General features: G+C 40.6%; 1 protein-coding gene across 1 annotated transcript; it reads right to left on the bottom strand.

Moving 5' to 3' along the window:
- Positions 1–9,384: 9,384 nt before the first annotated feature.
- cox19 (cytochrome c oxidase assembly factor COX19) lies at positions 9,385–16,999 on the bottom strand. Its single transcript, XM_073060199.1, has 3 exons — positions 16,851–16,999; positions 16,332–16,443; positions 9,385–9,596 (listed from the first exon to the last, which is right to left on the bottom strand). Exons 1-3 carry the CDS (start codon positions 16,930–16,932, stop codon positions 9,470–9,472), a joined length of 321 nt encoding a protein of 106 aa, XP_072916300.1. The 5' UTR covers positions 16,933–16,999; the 3' UTR covers positions 9,385–9,469.

Raw genomic sequence — 16,999 nt, 5'->3', positions numbered from 1 at the left:
AGACTATGTCTTGATAGTATGACAAATACAATAAATGTTCGGTTAAGATTAGTGCAATATAATTTTTTACATCAATTATATATTACACCACAAAAAATAAATAAATTAAATCCAAATTTATCTGATCAGTGTTTCCGATGTAACCAATAAATTGGTACTTTTTTACACTCTACTTGGTCTTGTTCTAAAATTCAACCTTTTTGGACAAATTTAAGAGTTTTATTGGAACAAATTATTGGAACACAACTTCCACATAATCCAATATTATTTTTATTAGGCGATATTGAAGGGATAAAATCGAAACCCAAATTGAATAAATATCAGAAAGAATTCATAAAAATACTGGCAGTAGCCAAAAAGGCTATTGCAGTTACTTGGAAATTGGATTCATACTTAAGTATAGATCGTTGGAAGAATGAAATTTCCAGCTGTATTCCACTTGAAAAAATTACTTATAATTTAAGAGATAAATATGAAACATTTTTGAAAATTTGGTGCCCTTATTTACAAAAGACAGGATTAAATATATAGGTGCTCCGAAGATAAAATAATTGGTTATTTGGGGAAAGAAATAAATATATATACTAAAGTTATTACGAACTCCGTGGAGCATGTGGGGATCTTCTGATATCCAGGCACTCTCTCTTTCTTTCTTTTTTTTTCTTTTTCTTTTTCTTTTTTTCTATAGGGATGTTAGGGGGGAGGGGCTAAGGGGAGGGGGGAAGGGTATATATTTTTTTTCTTTCTGTAATCATTTGAAAACTCAATAAAAAAAGTTTTTAAAAAAATAAGGCCACTCCTTCAGTCCACTGAGGAATGTTTATGAGCAAACTATTGTCCTTGCAGCGAAACAGTAAATAATTCAAGAAGGAGTCACAATACGGTTAATCAGCAATTTCCCCCTCTCTCTTATCTGTCGCCAATGTTCTTGCTTGTTTTTCCGTCTGCCTTTCTCATGGTCAGCATAGCAACAGTAATAGTTCATGGTTCTCAGCAGGGGAATGGTTAACTCTGTACCCCTTTGTCCATCAGGTCTGTTCATCACTCATAACGATTTAATTTTGTGGTGTTTTTCTTTTTGCATTTGCAGTTTGTTGTCTTTGGAGACATGCTCTCTTCTCACTGCTGCCATCAAGAAGGTTGGTGGTATAGAAGCCTCAGGACTCACCACCAGGATCAAGAACAATTATTACCCCTCAACCATCAGGGTTTTGAAACAAAGGGATTCAACTTCACTCACCACATCATTAAAATGTTCCCAAAACTTATGGACTCACTTCCAAAGACTCTTCATCTCATATTTTCAATATTTGTTTATTTATTTTTATTGCTTCTTTTTGTATTTGTTCAATTTGCTGTATTTATACACCAGTTGAATGTCCAAGTTGGTGCAATCTTTTATTGATTCTGTTATGGTTATTATTCCATAATTTATTGAGTATGCCCACAAGAAAATGAATCTCAGGGCTGCATATGGTGATATAATGTAATTTGATAATAAGTTTATTTTGAACTTTTCAATATTAGTCGTATGCCCATCTCTGTCATGTGTGGTCTTTCACTGTTGCTATTGCATTTCTTACTATTTAGAAGAGTGCCCATAAGAAACGTTAAATAATTTACTTTGAACTTTAAGAACAAGGAGGAAAGGACAGGATAATCTACTAAATAAATGTTCTGAAACTCCAAGAGGTCTTGAATTGAAGGGTTTGTGATCATACAATTCACAAAACTTGGTTGTTTACGCAAATGACGTGTTTCACTGTATATTTCGATATACATGTGAGAAATAAACTTGAATCTTGAAGATTCTGTCCTGCAACTTTGGGGAAGAGAAGACACGCCTGTACTTTCTTATTGCAATAAAAACATAGAAAACCTACAGCACAATACAGGCCCTTTGGCCCACAATGCTGTGTCGAACATGTACTTACTTAGAAATTACCTAAGGTTACCCGTAGCCCTCTATTTTTCGAAGATCCATGTACCTTCCTGCAATGAGGTGACCAGAACTGAGCACAGTACGCCAAGTGAGATCTGACCAGGGTCCTATATAGCTGCAACATTACGTCTTCTTAACCACAGAATCAACCGGGGCGTGGAGGTTAAAAGGGCCTGTGTCAAGATTTAGCTGGAGCAGCTGAGTTTACAGAGGACTCGCTCTGATTTACGGTTTATTCCCTAGGACGCACACACAGTCCAAATATTGGTTTATTCCCTGGGACACCTTGACATGCTGGCAGACCAACAAGCTTCGGTCAGACCAAAGGGCACCTTGCACCGAGTTACTCTTTCAGCAGCACCTGTCTGTGAAAAGATCAACGTCTGTCGATGTATGTGTGTCCAAGGGCGATAAAACCACAGATCAGAGTGCATGTGCCCAGGGGAATGATGCTCAGATGAACCCTGACACAGACACTTTCATTGTCCTCCAAATGCCTGGAATGCGCTGCCTTGGGTGCTGATAGAGGCAGAAACATTAGGGACTTCTACAGACATTTAGATAAGCGCATAAATGTGAGGAAAGTGAAAGGATGTGGACACTGAGTAGACAGAAGAGATTAGTTTAGTTAGCCATTTGATTACTAATTTAATTGGTCCACACAACATTGTGGGCCAAAGGGGCCTGCTCCTGTGTTGTATTTCTACATATGGTCTACATAGGAAAGGATATGGGCCAAATGCAGGCAAACTGAACCAGCTCAGGTTGACAGCGTGGTCAGCATGAATGAGCTGAGCTGAAGGGCCTGTTACATACTGTATAATCTATGTCCTGTGTAACAATTACTTCATGTCTGAGCTTCATCTCTCCTTTCCTTCATTGATTGGTCCTATAGTATTTCTTTGTTCTACTGTGATTGCCCACAAGGATATGACTGTCAGAGTGACGATAATGCAAAACTTCAAACTTGCATCTATAGAGTGGAAATAGCAAAAGCCTGAGAGGAGAAAGGTGAAGGCTACTGAGGACTGAAGTTGATGGAATCTGACAGGAAAGGAAGGTCGAGCATAGAATCCCATGAAGGAGATGGGAGAGGCAGGGGAACCAGTATAGAGGGCTTATCATTTCAGAGGATCTGACCTGGGTCCAGCACATGCTGTAACTGTTATTACAAAGAAGGCACAGCAAAGCCTCTACTTTCTTAGACATTGGCAAAGGTTCGGTATGTCATCTAAAACTCTGACGAACTTCTATAGATGTCTGGTGGAGAGTATACTGACTGGTTGCATTATGAGTTGGTATGGGAACACCAGTTCCCTTGAATGAAAATAAAAACAAGAAAAGCATTGGATACAGCCCAGTCCATCACAGCTAAACCCTCCCCATCATTGACCACATCTACAAGGAATGCTGTTGCAGGAAAGCGGCAACCACCATCACGAACCTCCGCTCTCTACTCACTGTTGCTAAGAGGAAAGAGGTACAGGAACCTCATATCCCACACTACCAGGTTCAGGAACAGTTATTACCCTTCAACCATCAGGCTCTTGAACCAAAGGGGATAACTTCACTCACCCCAGCACTGAACTGATTCCACAGCCTATGGTCTCGCTTTTTAAAGGCTCTACAATTCTTTATCTTGATATTTGTGGTTTATTTAATTTTGTGTTTTTTTTCTTTTTGCATTTGCGGTTTGTTGTCTTTGGAGACATGCTCTCTTCTCACTGCTGCCATCAAGAAGGTTGGTGGTATAGAAGCCTCAGGACTCACCACCAGGATCAAGAACAATTATTACCCCTCAACCATCAGGGTTTTGAAACAAAGGGATTCAACTTCACTCAGCACATCATTAAAATGTTCCCAAAACTTATGGACTCACTTCCAAAGACTCTTCATCTCATATTTTCAATATTTGTTTATTTATTTTTATTGCTTCTTTTTGTATTTGTTCAATTTGCTGTATTTATACACCAGTTGAATGTCCAAGTTGGTGCAATCTTTTATTGATTCTGTTATGGTTATTATTCCATAATTTATTGAGTATGCCCACAAGAAAATGAATCTCAGGGCTGCATATGGTGATATAATGTAATTTGATAATAAGTTTATTTTGAACTTTTCAATATTAGTCGTATGCCCATCTCTGTCATGTGTGGTCTTTCACTGATGCTATTGCATTTCTTACTATTTAGAAGAGTGCCCGTAAGAAACTTTAACTAATTTACTTTGAACTTTAAGAGCAAGGAGGAAAGGACAGGATAATCTACTAAATAAATGTTCTGAAACTCCAAGAGGTCTTGAATTGAAGGATTTGTGATCATACAATTCACAAAACTTGGTCGTTTATGCAAATGACGTGTTTCACTGTATATTTCGATATACATGTGAGAAATAAACTTGAATCTTGAAGATTCTGTCCTGCATCTTTGGGGAAGAGAAGAAACGCCCATATTTTCTTATTGCAATAGAAACATAGAAAACCTACAGCACAATACAGGCCCTTTGGCCCACAGTGCTGTGTCGAACATGTACTTACTCAGAAATTACCTAAGGTTACCCATAGCCCTCTATTTTTCGAAGCTCCATGTACCTTCCTGCAGTGATGTGACCAGAACTGAGCACAGTACTCCAAGTGAGGTCTGACCAGGGTCCTATATAGCTGCAACATTACGTCTTCTTAACCACAGAATCAACCAGTGCAACAGCTTTGAGTGTCTTACGGACTCGGACCCCAAGATCCCTCTGATCCTCCACACTGCCAAGAGTCTTACCATTAATACAATATTCTGCCATCATATTTAACATAGAAACATAGAAAATAGGTGCAGGAGTAGGCCATTCGGCCCTTCGAGCCTGCACCGCCATTCAGTATGATCATGGCTGATCATCCAACTCAGAACCCTGTACCTGCTTTCTCTCCATACCCCCGATCCCTTTAGCCACAAGGGCCATATCTAACTTCTTAAATATAGCCAATGAACCGGCCTCAACTGTTTCCTGTGGCAGAGAATTCCACAGATTCACCACTCTCTGTGTGAAGAAGTTTTTCCTCATCCCCTTTATCCTTAAACTGTGACCCCTCGTTCTGGACTTCCCCAACATCGGAAACAATCTTCCTGCATCTAGCCTGTCCAATCCCTTTAAAATTTTATACGTTTCAGTAAGATCCCCCCTCAATCTTCTAACCTACCAGAATGAACCACCTCACACTTTTCTGGGTTGAACTCCATCTGCCACTTCTCAGCTCAGTTTTGCATCCTATTGATGTCCTGCTTTAAGCTCTGACAGCCCTCCACACTATCCACAACACCCACAACCTTTGTGTCATCAGCAAACTTACTAACCCATCCCTCCACTTTCTCATCCAGGTCATTTATAAAAATCACGAAGAGCAGGGGTCCCAGCACAGATCCCTGAGGCATACCACTAGTCACCAACCTCCATGCAGAATATGACCCATCTACAACCACTCTTTGCTTTCTGTGAGCAAGCTAACTCTGGATCCACAAAGCAATGTCCCCTTGGATCCCATGCCTCCTTACTTTCTCAATAAGCCTTGCATGGGGTACCTTATCAAATGCCTTGCTGAAATCCATATACACTACATCTACTGCTCTTCCTTCATCAATGTGTTTAGTCACATCCTCAAAAAATTCAATCAGGCTCGTAAGGCATGACCTGCCTTTGACAACACCATGCTGATTATTCCTAATTATATTATGCCTCTCCAATGTTCATAAATCCTGCCTCGCAGGATCTTTTCTATCAACTTGCCAACCACCGTAGTAAGACTCACTGGTCTATAATTTCCTGGGCTACCTCTACTCACTTTCTTGAATAAGGGAATATCCAATCCTCTGGAACCTCTCCCATCCCCATTGATGATGCAAGGATCATTGCCAGAGGCTCAGCAGTCTCCTCCGTCACCTCCCACAGTAGTCTGGGGTCCCGGAGACTTTATCCAACTTGATGCTTTCCAAAAGCTCCAGCACATCCTCTTTCTTAATATCTACATGCTCAAGCTTTTCAGTCCGCGGCAAGTCATCCCTGCAATCGCCAAGATCCTTTTCCTTAGTGAATACTGAAGCAAAGTATTCATTAAGTATCTCTGCTATCTCCTCTGGTTCTATACACATTTTCCCACTGTCTCACTTGATTGGTCCTATTCTCTCCCATCTTACTCTTCACATACTTGCAGAATGCCTTGTAGTTTTCCTTAATTCTGCTCCCCAAGGCTTTCTCATGGTGCCTTCTGGCTCTTCTCATTTCATTCTTAAACTCCTTCTTGCTAGCCTTATATTCTTGTAGATCTCTATCATTACCTAGTTTTTTGTACCTTCCATAAGCTTTTCTTTTCTTCTTGTCTAGATTTTCAACAGCCTTTGTACACCACAGTTCCAGTACCCTACCATCCTTTCCATGTCTCATTGGAACGTACCTATGCAGAATACTACGCAAATATCCCCTGAACATTTGCTACATTTCCCTGAGGAAATCTGTTCCCAATTTATGCTTCCAAATTCCTGCCAGATGGCTTCACATTTCTGCTTACTCCAATTAAACGCATTCCTAACTTGTCTGTTCCTATCCCTCTCCAATGCTATGGTAAAAGAGATAGAATTATGATCACTATCTCCAAAATGCTCTCCCACTGAGAGACCTGACACCTGACCAGGTTAATTTCCCAATACCAGATCAAGTACAGCTTCTCCTCTTGTAGGCTTATCTACATATTGTGTTAGGAAACCTTCCTGAACACACCTAACAAACTCCACCCCATCTAAACCCCTTGCTCTAGGGAGATGCCAATCAATATTTGGGAAATTAAAATCTCCCACCACGACAACCCTGTTATTATAACACTTTTCCAGAATCTGTCTCCCCATTTGCTCCTCTATGTCCCTATTACTATTGGGTCATCTATAAAAAAAACACCCAGTAGAGTTACTGACACCTTCCTGTTTCTAACATCCACCCACAGAGACTCAGTAGACAATCCCTCCTTTTCTGCAGCCATGACATTATCTCTGGTCAGCAGTGCCACACCACAACCTCTTTTGCCTCCCTCCCTGTCCTTTCTGAAACATCTATAGCCTGGCACTACTAGTAACCACTCCTGCCCCTGAACCATCTAAGTCTCTGTAATGGCCACAACATCATAGCTCCAAGTACTGATCCATGCCTTAAGCTCATCTGCTTTGTTCATGATGCTTCTTGCATTAAAATAGATACATCTCAAACCATTGGTCTGAGCGTATCCCTTCTCTATCATCTGCCTATCCTCCCTCTCGCACTGTCTCCAAGTTTTCTCTATTTGTGAGCCAACTACCCCTTCCTCCGTCTCTTTAGTTTGGCTCCCACCCTCCAGCAATTCTAGTTTAAACTCTCCCCGATAGCCTTAGCAAACCTCCCCGCCAGGATATTGGCTCCCCCTCGAATTCAAGTGCAACCCGTCCTTTTTGTGCAGGTCACACCTACCCCAAAAGAGGTCCCAATGATCCAGAAATCTGAATCCCTGCCCCCTGCTCCAATCCTTCAGCCATGCATTTACCCCCACCTCACTCTATTCTTATACTCACTGTCACGTAACACAGGCAGTAATCCCAAGGTCCTGCTTCTCAACTTCCTTCCTAACACGCTGTAGTCTGTTTTCAGGACCTCCTCCCTTTTTCTACCTATGTCATTGGTACTAATATGTACCACGACCTCTGGCTGTTCACCTTCCCACTTCAGGATATCATGGACGTGATCAGAAACATCCCAGACCCTAGCAAATGGGAGGCAAACTACCATCCGTGTTTCTTTCCCACGTCCACAGAATCACCTGTCTGACCCCCTAACTATAGAGTCCCCTATTCTGCTTGCTTCTTCCTTTCCCTACTGTTGCTTCCCTCAGGTAGGTCAATCCCCCCCCCCCCCAACAGTACTCAAACAGGAGTGCTTATTGTTAAGGGGGACAGCCACAGGGTTACTCTCTAATATCTGCCTCTTGCCCTCCCCTCTGCTGTAACCCACTTATCTGTCTCCCGAGGCCCCAGTGTGACTACTTGCCTATAGCTAGTCTCTATCACCTCCTCAGTTTCACTGACCAGGCAAAGGTCATCGAGCTGCATCTCCAGTTCCCTAATGTGGTCCCTAAGGAGCTGCAGCTCGACGCACCTGGCGCAGATGCACAGTTGAAGTCATAAGTTTACATACACCTTAGCCAAATACATTTAAACTCAGTTTTTCACAATTCCTTACATTTAATCCCAGAAAACATTCCGTCTTAGGTCAGTTAGGATCACTACTTTATTTTAAGAATGTGAAGTGTCAGAATAATAGTAGAGAGAATGATCTATTTCAGCTTTTATTTCTTTTATCACTTTCCCACTGGGTCAGAAGTTTACCTACACTTTGTTAGTATTTGGTAGAATTGCCTTTAAATTGTTTAACTTGGGTCAAACGTTTTGGGTAGCCTTCTGCAAGCTTCTCTTGCTGGAATTTTGTTCCATTCCTCCAGACAGAACTGATGTAACTGAGTCAAGTTTGTAAGCCCCCTTGCACGCACATGCTTTTTCACTTCTGCCCACAAATTTTCTATCAGAAAATGTCAGGAATTGTGAAAACTGAGTTTAAATATATTTGGCTAAGGTGTACATAAACTTCTGACTTCAACTGTAGCTGTCCGGGAGGCCAGGAGTCTCCCGGATTTCCCACATCTGACACCCATTACAGAACACCGGCCTCACAGACATACTTCGTGTTTCTATTCTTCACAGATAACCTACCTGGCATCGACCCTCAACACCAAAACCCCATTGAACCAAAGCCTCTGTCTCCCTCTACTCTCTCACCTGCCCTGTAAGTCTGTCTCCTTTTCAGTTCTTCGCGCCAGTCTAACTCACTGACATCCACACGCTTGTGCAATCGTCCTTCCATCTGAGCGATTTAATTTGGGGCAATTTGTTATTCTTTTTTTGGTGGGGGGAGGGGAGAAGAGGTCTGATGTTTTTCTTTGAATGACTTGCATGGATTTCTTTGTTTTGTGGCTATCTGGAGAAGACAGATCTCAGAATTGGAACTGCTGATATACTTTGATAATAAATGAACCTTTGAAACCCAATAAATAAATTCCAATAAAGTCTTTTTTTTAGTGTGACCAATCGTGTCAGGATTAGTCTCCTTTCGGATTAACCAGGTCATGATATGAACGCTCCAAACTCCATCCTTTTTTTTAAACAAGGCTCGACACTCAACCCAGCATGGATGGAAAGCATGCTCTGGGGTGGCCCGATTTGGATTCGAACTCGGGAGCCTTCACTCCAGAGTCCAGTGTGGATGCCACTGCACCATCAGCCGGCCATAGGGTCTATCAATAAGCCACAAGTGTCAAGGGAGTAAGGAATAAACAGAGAAAAAAATAACGATAGTACGATTGAAAGGAGACCAACTAATCAACGTTTTAAGCAACGATCACACATTTATTGCACAGAAAAATATCTTACAATATATACACATTTGGTATGAATAGAGCCCCAGATTAATTTAATTCATAGGTGTAACACCCTGCACATCTGTTAGGTGTTTTTTTTGCTGATCTGTTTCTACTGAGTGAACATCCAGGAGATCTTTGAATCCCAGTTTCTCCAGAGGTTCCTTGGCCATCAACTGTCTGTGGAAGAAAACACAATCAAGCCATGAAGAGATACACCCCCATCAACTGTATGCTCAAACTAAGAATCTTGAACTATACAAGAAACGTGTAGAACTCCAAACTAAATTTAATCTTCTGTCCACTCAACCTGTCGAACGCCAACTTCTTGAAAGTAAGTCGTTTTTATATTCATGGTGACAAATCTGGTCAATTTCTGGCCAATCAGCTGAGGCGTTCCAAAGCCAAACAACATATTACAAAGATCCGGAAGGAGAATGGAGACCTTACATCGGATCACTTAGAAATCAATGATGCATTTAAAAATTTCTATTCTCGACTTTATTCCTCTGAATCTTTGAATGACAATATCTTTATCGATCATTTTTTAAAATAATCTGAATATTCCTTTGCTTTCATCTGATTTTAAAGCCAAACTTAATGCGCCTATATCATCAGAAGAAATATCTTCTGCAATTTCTGCATTGTCCTCAGGGAAATCTCCTGGACCTGATGGGCTCCCCGTAGAATTTTATAAATCATTCTCTTCACTTCTCTCCCCTCAGTTACTTTCAGTGTTATCTGACTCGTTTAACTACGGCAAATTGCCACCCTCTTTCAATGAGGCTTCTATTATTCTTTTATTAAAAAAGGGTAAAGACCCAACAGAGTGTTCCTCGTATAGGCCGATTTCATTGCTTAATGTTGATGTTAAAATCTTGGCCAAAGTTTTGGCTTATGGATTAGAAACTGTTATCCCCTCTATTATTTCTGATGATCAAACTGGTTTTATTAAAAACCGTCTTCCTTTTTTTAACATTCGGCGTTTATTTAACATTTTATATTCACCTCCAACTGGGATTCCTGAATGTGTTATTTCCCTTGATGCGGAGAAAGCATTTGATCGTATAGAGTGGAACTACCTTTTTGCAGTTTTAGAAAAATTTGACTTCGGTCAAAGTTTTATCTCTTGGATCAAATTGCTGTATTTGTGTCCTACTGCCTCTGTTTTAACTAATTCTCAGAAATCCCAGTTATTTAACCTCAAACGTGGCACCCGTCAGGGATGCCCTTTAAGTCCTTTTCTCTTTGATTTGGCTATAGAACCTTTGGCGATAGCTTTTCGAAATTGTCCTGAACTGACCGGGATTTGGAGAGGGGGTGTTAAGCATAAAGTTTCTCTTTATGCTGATGACTTATTACTTTTTCTTTCAAATCCGTCTACATCCTTACCTCCAATGTTTTCACTTCTTGACCAGTTCAGCCAGTTCTCTGGATATAAACTTAATTTATATAAGAGTGAACTTTTCCCAATTAATAAAGAAGCACAAGAATTAACATTTCGTGATCTCCCTTTTAAAGTAGTCCACAATCAATTTACTTATCTTGGGATTATAGTCACAAGGAAGTTTAAAGATCTCTTTCGTGAAAATTTTGCCAATCTTTCATATACTATTAAACAGAGTCTGTTACAATGGTCACCTCTATCTATGTCTTTGGTAAATCTTATTAATGTTGTTAAAATGTATGTTCTCCCTAAACTTTTATATTTATTTCAATCAATCCCAATTTTTATTCCTAAATCTTTTTTTGATTCCTTAGACTCTATTATTTTGTCATATCTGTGGAAGAATAAGCGCTCTAGAATTAACAAAGTTTATCTCCAAAAATCTAAAAAAGAGGGTGGCATGGCTTTACCTAACTTTCGTTTATATTATTGGGCAGCCAATATACGTTGTGCTACCTTTTGGTCTTTTTTCCATGGCCAACCCGAGTGCCCTAACTGGGTGGCAATGGAGTTGAGCTCCACTAAAGAATTATCTATCTCTGCACTTCTCGGCTCTGTACTCCCTAGCAGTTTGTCCAGATTAATAGTTAATCCTCTTGTCAGACACACTTTGCGTATATGGGCTCAGTTTAGGAAATTTTATGGGTTCCATGGTTTTTCCTTTTCTAGCCCTATCTTATATAATCACCTTTTTTTTACCTACTACGTATGACTCAGCCTTCCATGATTGGTATAGGAAGGGCATTAGACATTTTGAAGATCTTTTTATTGATAATCGCTTCGCCTCTTTTCAACAGCTCTCTGCTAAGTTCAATCTGCCTAATGCTCATTTCTTTAGATATCTCCAAATTAGACACTTTATTACTCCTTTAATCCCTAACTTCCCTGAAATGCCTGAGAAAAATGTTATGGACTTATTTCTTTCTATTAATCCACTAGGTAAAGGTTTAATATCATTTATTCGTGATAAATTAGCAGCCCTACGACGTGCCCCTGTGGATAAAATTAAAATGGCATGGGAGCATGATTTAAATACCTCCTTATCCGATGAGACTTGGGACTCGATTCTCAAATCGGTTAACTCAACCTCTCTTTGTGCTCGCCATTGCCTTTTACAGTTTAAGATTGTTCATAGAGCCCATATGTCTAAATTCAAATTATCTCAGTTTTACCCTAACATCATTCCGCTTTGTGATAAATGCAAAAGGGGCGAGGCTTCTCTCATTCATATGTACTGGCTTTGTCCTAGCTTGGAGAAATTTTGGAAAGATGTCTTCATAACGTTATCGTATATTCTGAATCACCACCTAGAACCTAACCCTTTAATTGCTTTGTTCGGTTTCTGGGGTGAGACAGATTTACGTCTGAGTTCGACTAAGTGTCGAATATTATCTTTTGCCTCTCTCCTGGCTAGACGTTTAATCCTCCTTAGATTGAGAGATGTTGCCCCGCCCACGCATGCTCAATGGCTTAACGATATTATGGCCTGCTTAGACCTTGAAAAAATTCATTATTCAGTCCCTAATTCGGATTTAAAGTTCCATAAGGTCTGGGGACCTTTTATTGAGTACTTTCATAACCTTCCTCTCAACTAAGGTTTTTTTTCGGTCCCTTGCTTTCAGCTCCTTTTTTTTGTAGTAGGCATTAATATCCTCTGTTGCTAAGTGTATTTACAGTTTTGGAGGTTTGAATGTCCTGATTTATATTCTCTATATTGTGTTGTGGTTGGTCTGGAGTTTTTTTTTGTTGCGGGGCTTGGGGAGGATACTAATTTTACGTCTTCAATTTGGGTGCTTTCTCAATTATCTTTCTTTGTATCATATTATTATTGTATGTTTATTTTTGCACTGTATCAATGTTCTTCATTTTGATCCGGGGTTTTTTTTATCTGTAGCTATGTAGAAAATGTATTAAAAAACTAATTTAAAAAAAGAGATACACCCCCGACTACTACAGAAATGAGCTTCAACATTTATTTGCACATTGGACTGGTTTAACTGTAATTGGCCCTTTTATTTTACTTTTCTTTTTCTTGAACTGTTGGTTAAAACTCAAAATTTCATAAATATACTTTCTTCATAATTTTATGCGGTATATGATCTGTCATATCTGGGCTACCAATAGCTGTGCCTGGGCAGTATTTTACACAGCATTCACTACAACCCATGTTCCTTAATAGTAACATCCTAACTTCCCTGTTTGGTTGAACCCCAAATCATATCGACCCAAGATGTATATTGTTTATGAAGGATGGTCGACTCACTGCTGAGTCAGGAGGTTGTTAGAGTTAGCTTATAAGCCAAGTTTGTATACAAGCCTCGTGAGAGGGTTACGTAAGTCAAAACACACTAAATGCCAGAAATACTCAGCATGTCAGGCAGCATCCATGGAAGAGCAGGGCAATGTTTCAAGATCTCATGATGAAATGAAAGATTTCATTCCCTGGCTGGCAGCCTCATCCAAAGACCCATGACCCATGGGAACAGAATTAGGCTATTCAGCCCATTGAGTCTGCTCTGCAATTATATTATGGTTTATATTATTACATTCCCATAACACCCTTACTAATCAACTACCTATCAACCTCCACTTTAAATGAACTGAATAACTTACCCTCCATAGTCCTCTGTGCAATAAATTCTACAGATTCACACTCTCTGACTAAAGAAATTCCTCCTTATCTCGGTTCTAAAGGGATGTCCTTGTATCCTGAAGTTTTTCAATATCTGATAGATTTCAATGAGAATCCCCCCCCCCCCCAATTCTTCTGAACTCCAGTGAGTACAGGCCCTGACGCTCTGACTGAGAACTCATCTCCCGTACCAAAGATAACATACCAAACTCTAGTGCCAGTACAGCACAAAGAAAGGATGAGAGATGAGAAGCTAAAGAGGTCCTGGCTGTTCAGGAAAATATCAGATCTAAAGCCCATCTGTATCTCAGGTGGACAAAAGGGAATGAATCCCAGGATAGTGTATGATGACATACACTTAACTTTGACAATACATTTACTTTGAACTTTAGGTCCCAGGCAGAACAGTTACTACCCTTCAACCATCAGGATTCTGAAACAGCATGTATAAGTTCAGTCATCACAACTCTGAACTGGTTCTTCAACCTACTGACTCACTTTCAAGGGCTCTTTACAACAGATACTCTCAGTATTTTTACTTACTTGCCAAATTTGTCTTTTAGACATTGGTCTTTGTTTATGAAAAGTTTCTAATAAACACTATTGTACAAACCCCATTTCCAGAAAAGTTGGGATATTTTCCAAAGTGCAATAAAAACAAAAATCTGTGATATGCTAATTCACGTGAACCTTTATTTAACTGACAAAAGTACAAAGAAAAGATTTTCAATAGTTTTACTGACCAACTTAATTGTATTTTGTAAATATACACAAATTTAGAATTTGATGGCTGCAACACACTCAACAAAAGTTGGGACAAAGGCATGTTTACCATTGTGTTACATCACCTTTCCTTTTAATAACACTTTTTAATCGTTTTGGAACTGAGAATACTAATTGTAGTAGATTTGCAATTGGAAATTTTGTCCATTCTTGCTTGATATAAGACTTCAGCTGCTCAACAGTCCGTGGTCTCCGTTGTCTGATTCTCCTCTTCATGATGCGCCGTACATTTTCAATAGGAGATAGATCTGGACTGCCAGCAGGCCAGTCAAGCACACGCACTCTGTGTCTACAAAGCCACGCTGTTGTAGCCCGTGCAGAATGTGGTCTGGCATTGTCCTGCTGAAATAAGCATGGACGTCCCGGGAAGAGACGTCGCCTTGATGGCAACATATGTCTCTCTAAAATCCTAATATACGCCTCAGAGTCAATGGTACTTTCACATACATGCAACTCACCCATGCCGTGGGCACTGATGCACCCCCATACCATCACAGATACTGGCTTTTGCACCTTTCACTGATAACAATCAGGATGGTTGTTTTCATCTTTGGCACGGAGAACTTGACGCCTGTTTTTTCCAAAAACTAGCTGAAATGTGGACTCATCTGACCACAGTACACAGTTCCACAGTCTTTCGGTCCATCTGAGATGAGCTCGGGCCCAGAGAACTCGCTGGTGTTTCTGCATAGAGTTCATGTATGGCTTCCTCCTTGCATAATACAGTTTCAAGTTGCATTTCTGGATGCAGCAACGGACTGTATTAAGTGACAATGGTTTTCTGAAGTACTCCCAAGCCCAGGTGGCTATAATTGTCACAGCAGCATGACGGTTTCTTAGGCAATGCCGCCTGAGGGCTCGAAGATCACGCGCATTCAACAGTTGTTTCCGACCTTGCCCTTTACACAGTGAGATGTCTCTGAATTCTCTGAATCTTTTCACAATATTATGTACTGTGGATGTTGAAAGACCTAAATTCTCTGCAATCTTGCGTTGGGAAATGTTCCTTTTGAACTGACTAACAAGTCTCTCACGAATTTTGGCACAAAGGGGTGAGCCACGACCCATCGTTGCTTGCAAAGACTGAGCCTTTGATGGACGCTACTTTTATACCCAGTCATGATACCTCACCTGCTACCAATTAGCCTGCTTAATGTGGAGTCTTCCAAACCGGTGTTACTTGAATATTCTGTGCGCTTTTCAATCTTATTTTAACTCTGTCCCAACTTTTGTTGAGTGTGTTGCAGCCATCAAATTCTAAATTTGTGTATATTTACAAAATACAATTAAGTTGGTCAGTAAAACAATTGAAAATCTTTTCTTTGTACTTTTTTCAGTTAAATAAAGGTTCACATGAATTAACATATCACAGATTTTTGTTTTTATTGCATTTTGGAAAATATCTCAACTTTTCTGGAAATGGGGTTTGTATTTATTATCCTGTAAACCAGAGGCTTGTGTGCCTCAATGACCTGGAAAGCACCTTGGCTAGAGTAAGGTCTTTGTGCTTTGACTCTTGGTAGGATCACCCATGCCAAATAGGTAGAGGGTAGAAGGCAGACTAAGAGTAGTCCTCCAGTCACAGCGGTTCAGTTCAGGGCTAACAAACCTGATTGGTCAAAAAAATTGTTACGGAAAACACCAATGAAAAATCGCTTTTTATCTGTGTGCGATAGTATCGACAGAGTTGGACCTTCATTGCTGCCCTAAATGTCAACAGAGCAACAAACACTTAGTAAGTAAAGTTCAAATGAAATGCGTGGGCTAAGTTTTGTTTTTAAAAAAGTGTGGCGGATGCTTTGAATGTGCTGCCAGGGGTGGTATTGAGGCAAATATTATAGAAGTGTTTGAGGCTCTTCGAATGTGCAGGGAATGGAGGGATATAGACCTTTGTAGACAGAAGGGATTTGTTTAGTTAGTTCTGCACAACATGGGGGGGGGGGGCTGAAGGGCTAGCGGTCTTTGTTTAAGTGCTATACCTGCCCATTTAACCCTCCCCCCACCCACCTCACCTCCAGTCCGATTATATTAAGCCTGATTCTGATTTCCGTACCTGTCCATTCTGCATTTTAAATATTCCATTGATTGCTCTCTGCACACAGAGCTGTCAAACTTGCTCTCTTTAAGGCAATCCATAAATTTCTCTTTAAATGCTTTACATTCACCTGTAAAATAGCAACACGGAGATTCTGTTAAAGCAACGTATTAGAAATGTTGATCTGTTGCCATCAGAAGCGAAACCAAACTACGAATGCTGACAATGTGAATAAAAATCACTAATACCGAAACACTGGATAAGTCAGGTGCATCTGAGTTAAAAGAACAACTCAGATCGAAACTACAACAGCAAAACGTAGTCCAAGACTACTGAAAAAGATGTTATAAGAGGGATGGAAGAGGCAAATATAAGGAGGAGGAGGAGGCATGGATGATGAGGAAAGTAGGAAAAGGGAAGGTGGAAGAGGGGCAGAGGAAATGGGGACTGCGGTGTAATGGGAGGTCATGAGGGCGGAGTGGTTGTAGAGACACGGAAGTTATGGGGGGAAAGAGCCTGGGACCTCCGCCCACTTACCCAGGTGATCGAGCGGGAACGCGCCCCGGTCCGGCGGCCGAGGACTGAAGCTTTTGCCGCTGAAGTTCATGGCGGTCGACATCTTGGCGATGGCGTCGCAGCGAAGCCAAGCGCGGTGACGTCGGCGGTCAACGTGATCCGTGACGTCG

This window comes from Hemitrygon akajei, chromosome 11, assembly GCF_048418815.1.
Source record: "Hemitrygon akajei chromosome 11, sHemAka1.3, whole genome shotgun sequence".
In the NCBI taxonomy this organism is placed as follows: Eukaryota; Metazoa; Chordata; class Chondrichthyes; order Myliobatiformes; family Dasyatidae; genus Hemitrygon; species Hemitrygon akajei.
The sequence above is the reverse complement of the archived record's forward strand: the minus strand, read 5'-3'. Positions and strand labels throughout refer to the sequence as shown.

What these genes read in the sequence shown, in the direction of transcription:
- cox19 (XM_073060199.1), bottom strand. Translation starts at nt 16,932, where the DNA reads ATGTCGACCGCCATGAACTTCAGCGGCAAAAGCTTCAGTCCTCGGCCG. An exon ending in GTTCCCGCTCGATCACCTGG is followed by an intron (nt 16,444 to 16,850) that starts GTAAGTGGGCGG and finishes GCTATTTTACAG; the next exon opens with GTGAATGTAAAGCATTTAAA. An exon ending in TTAAAATGCAGAATGGACAG is followed by an intron (nt 9,597 to 16,331) that starts GTACGGAAATCA and finishes TTTCTTCCACAG; the next exon opens with ACAGTTGATGGCCAAGGAAC.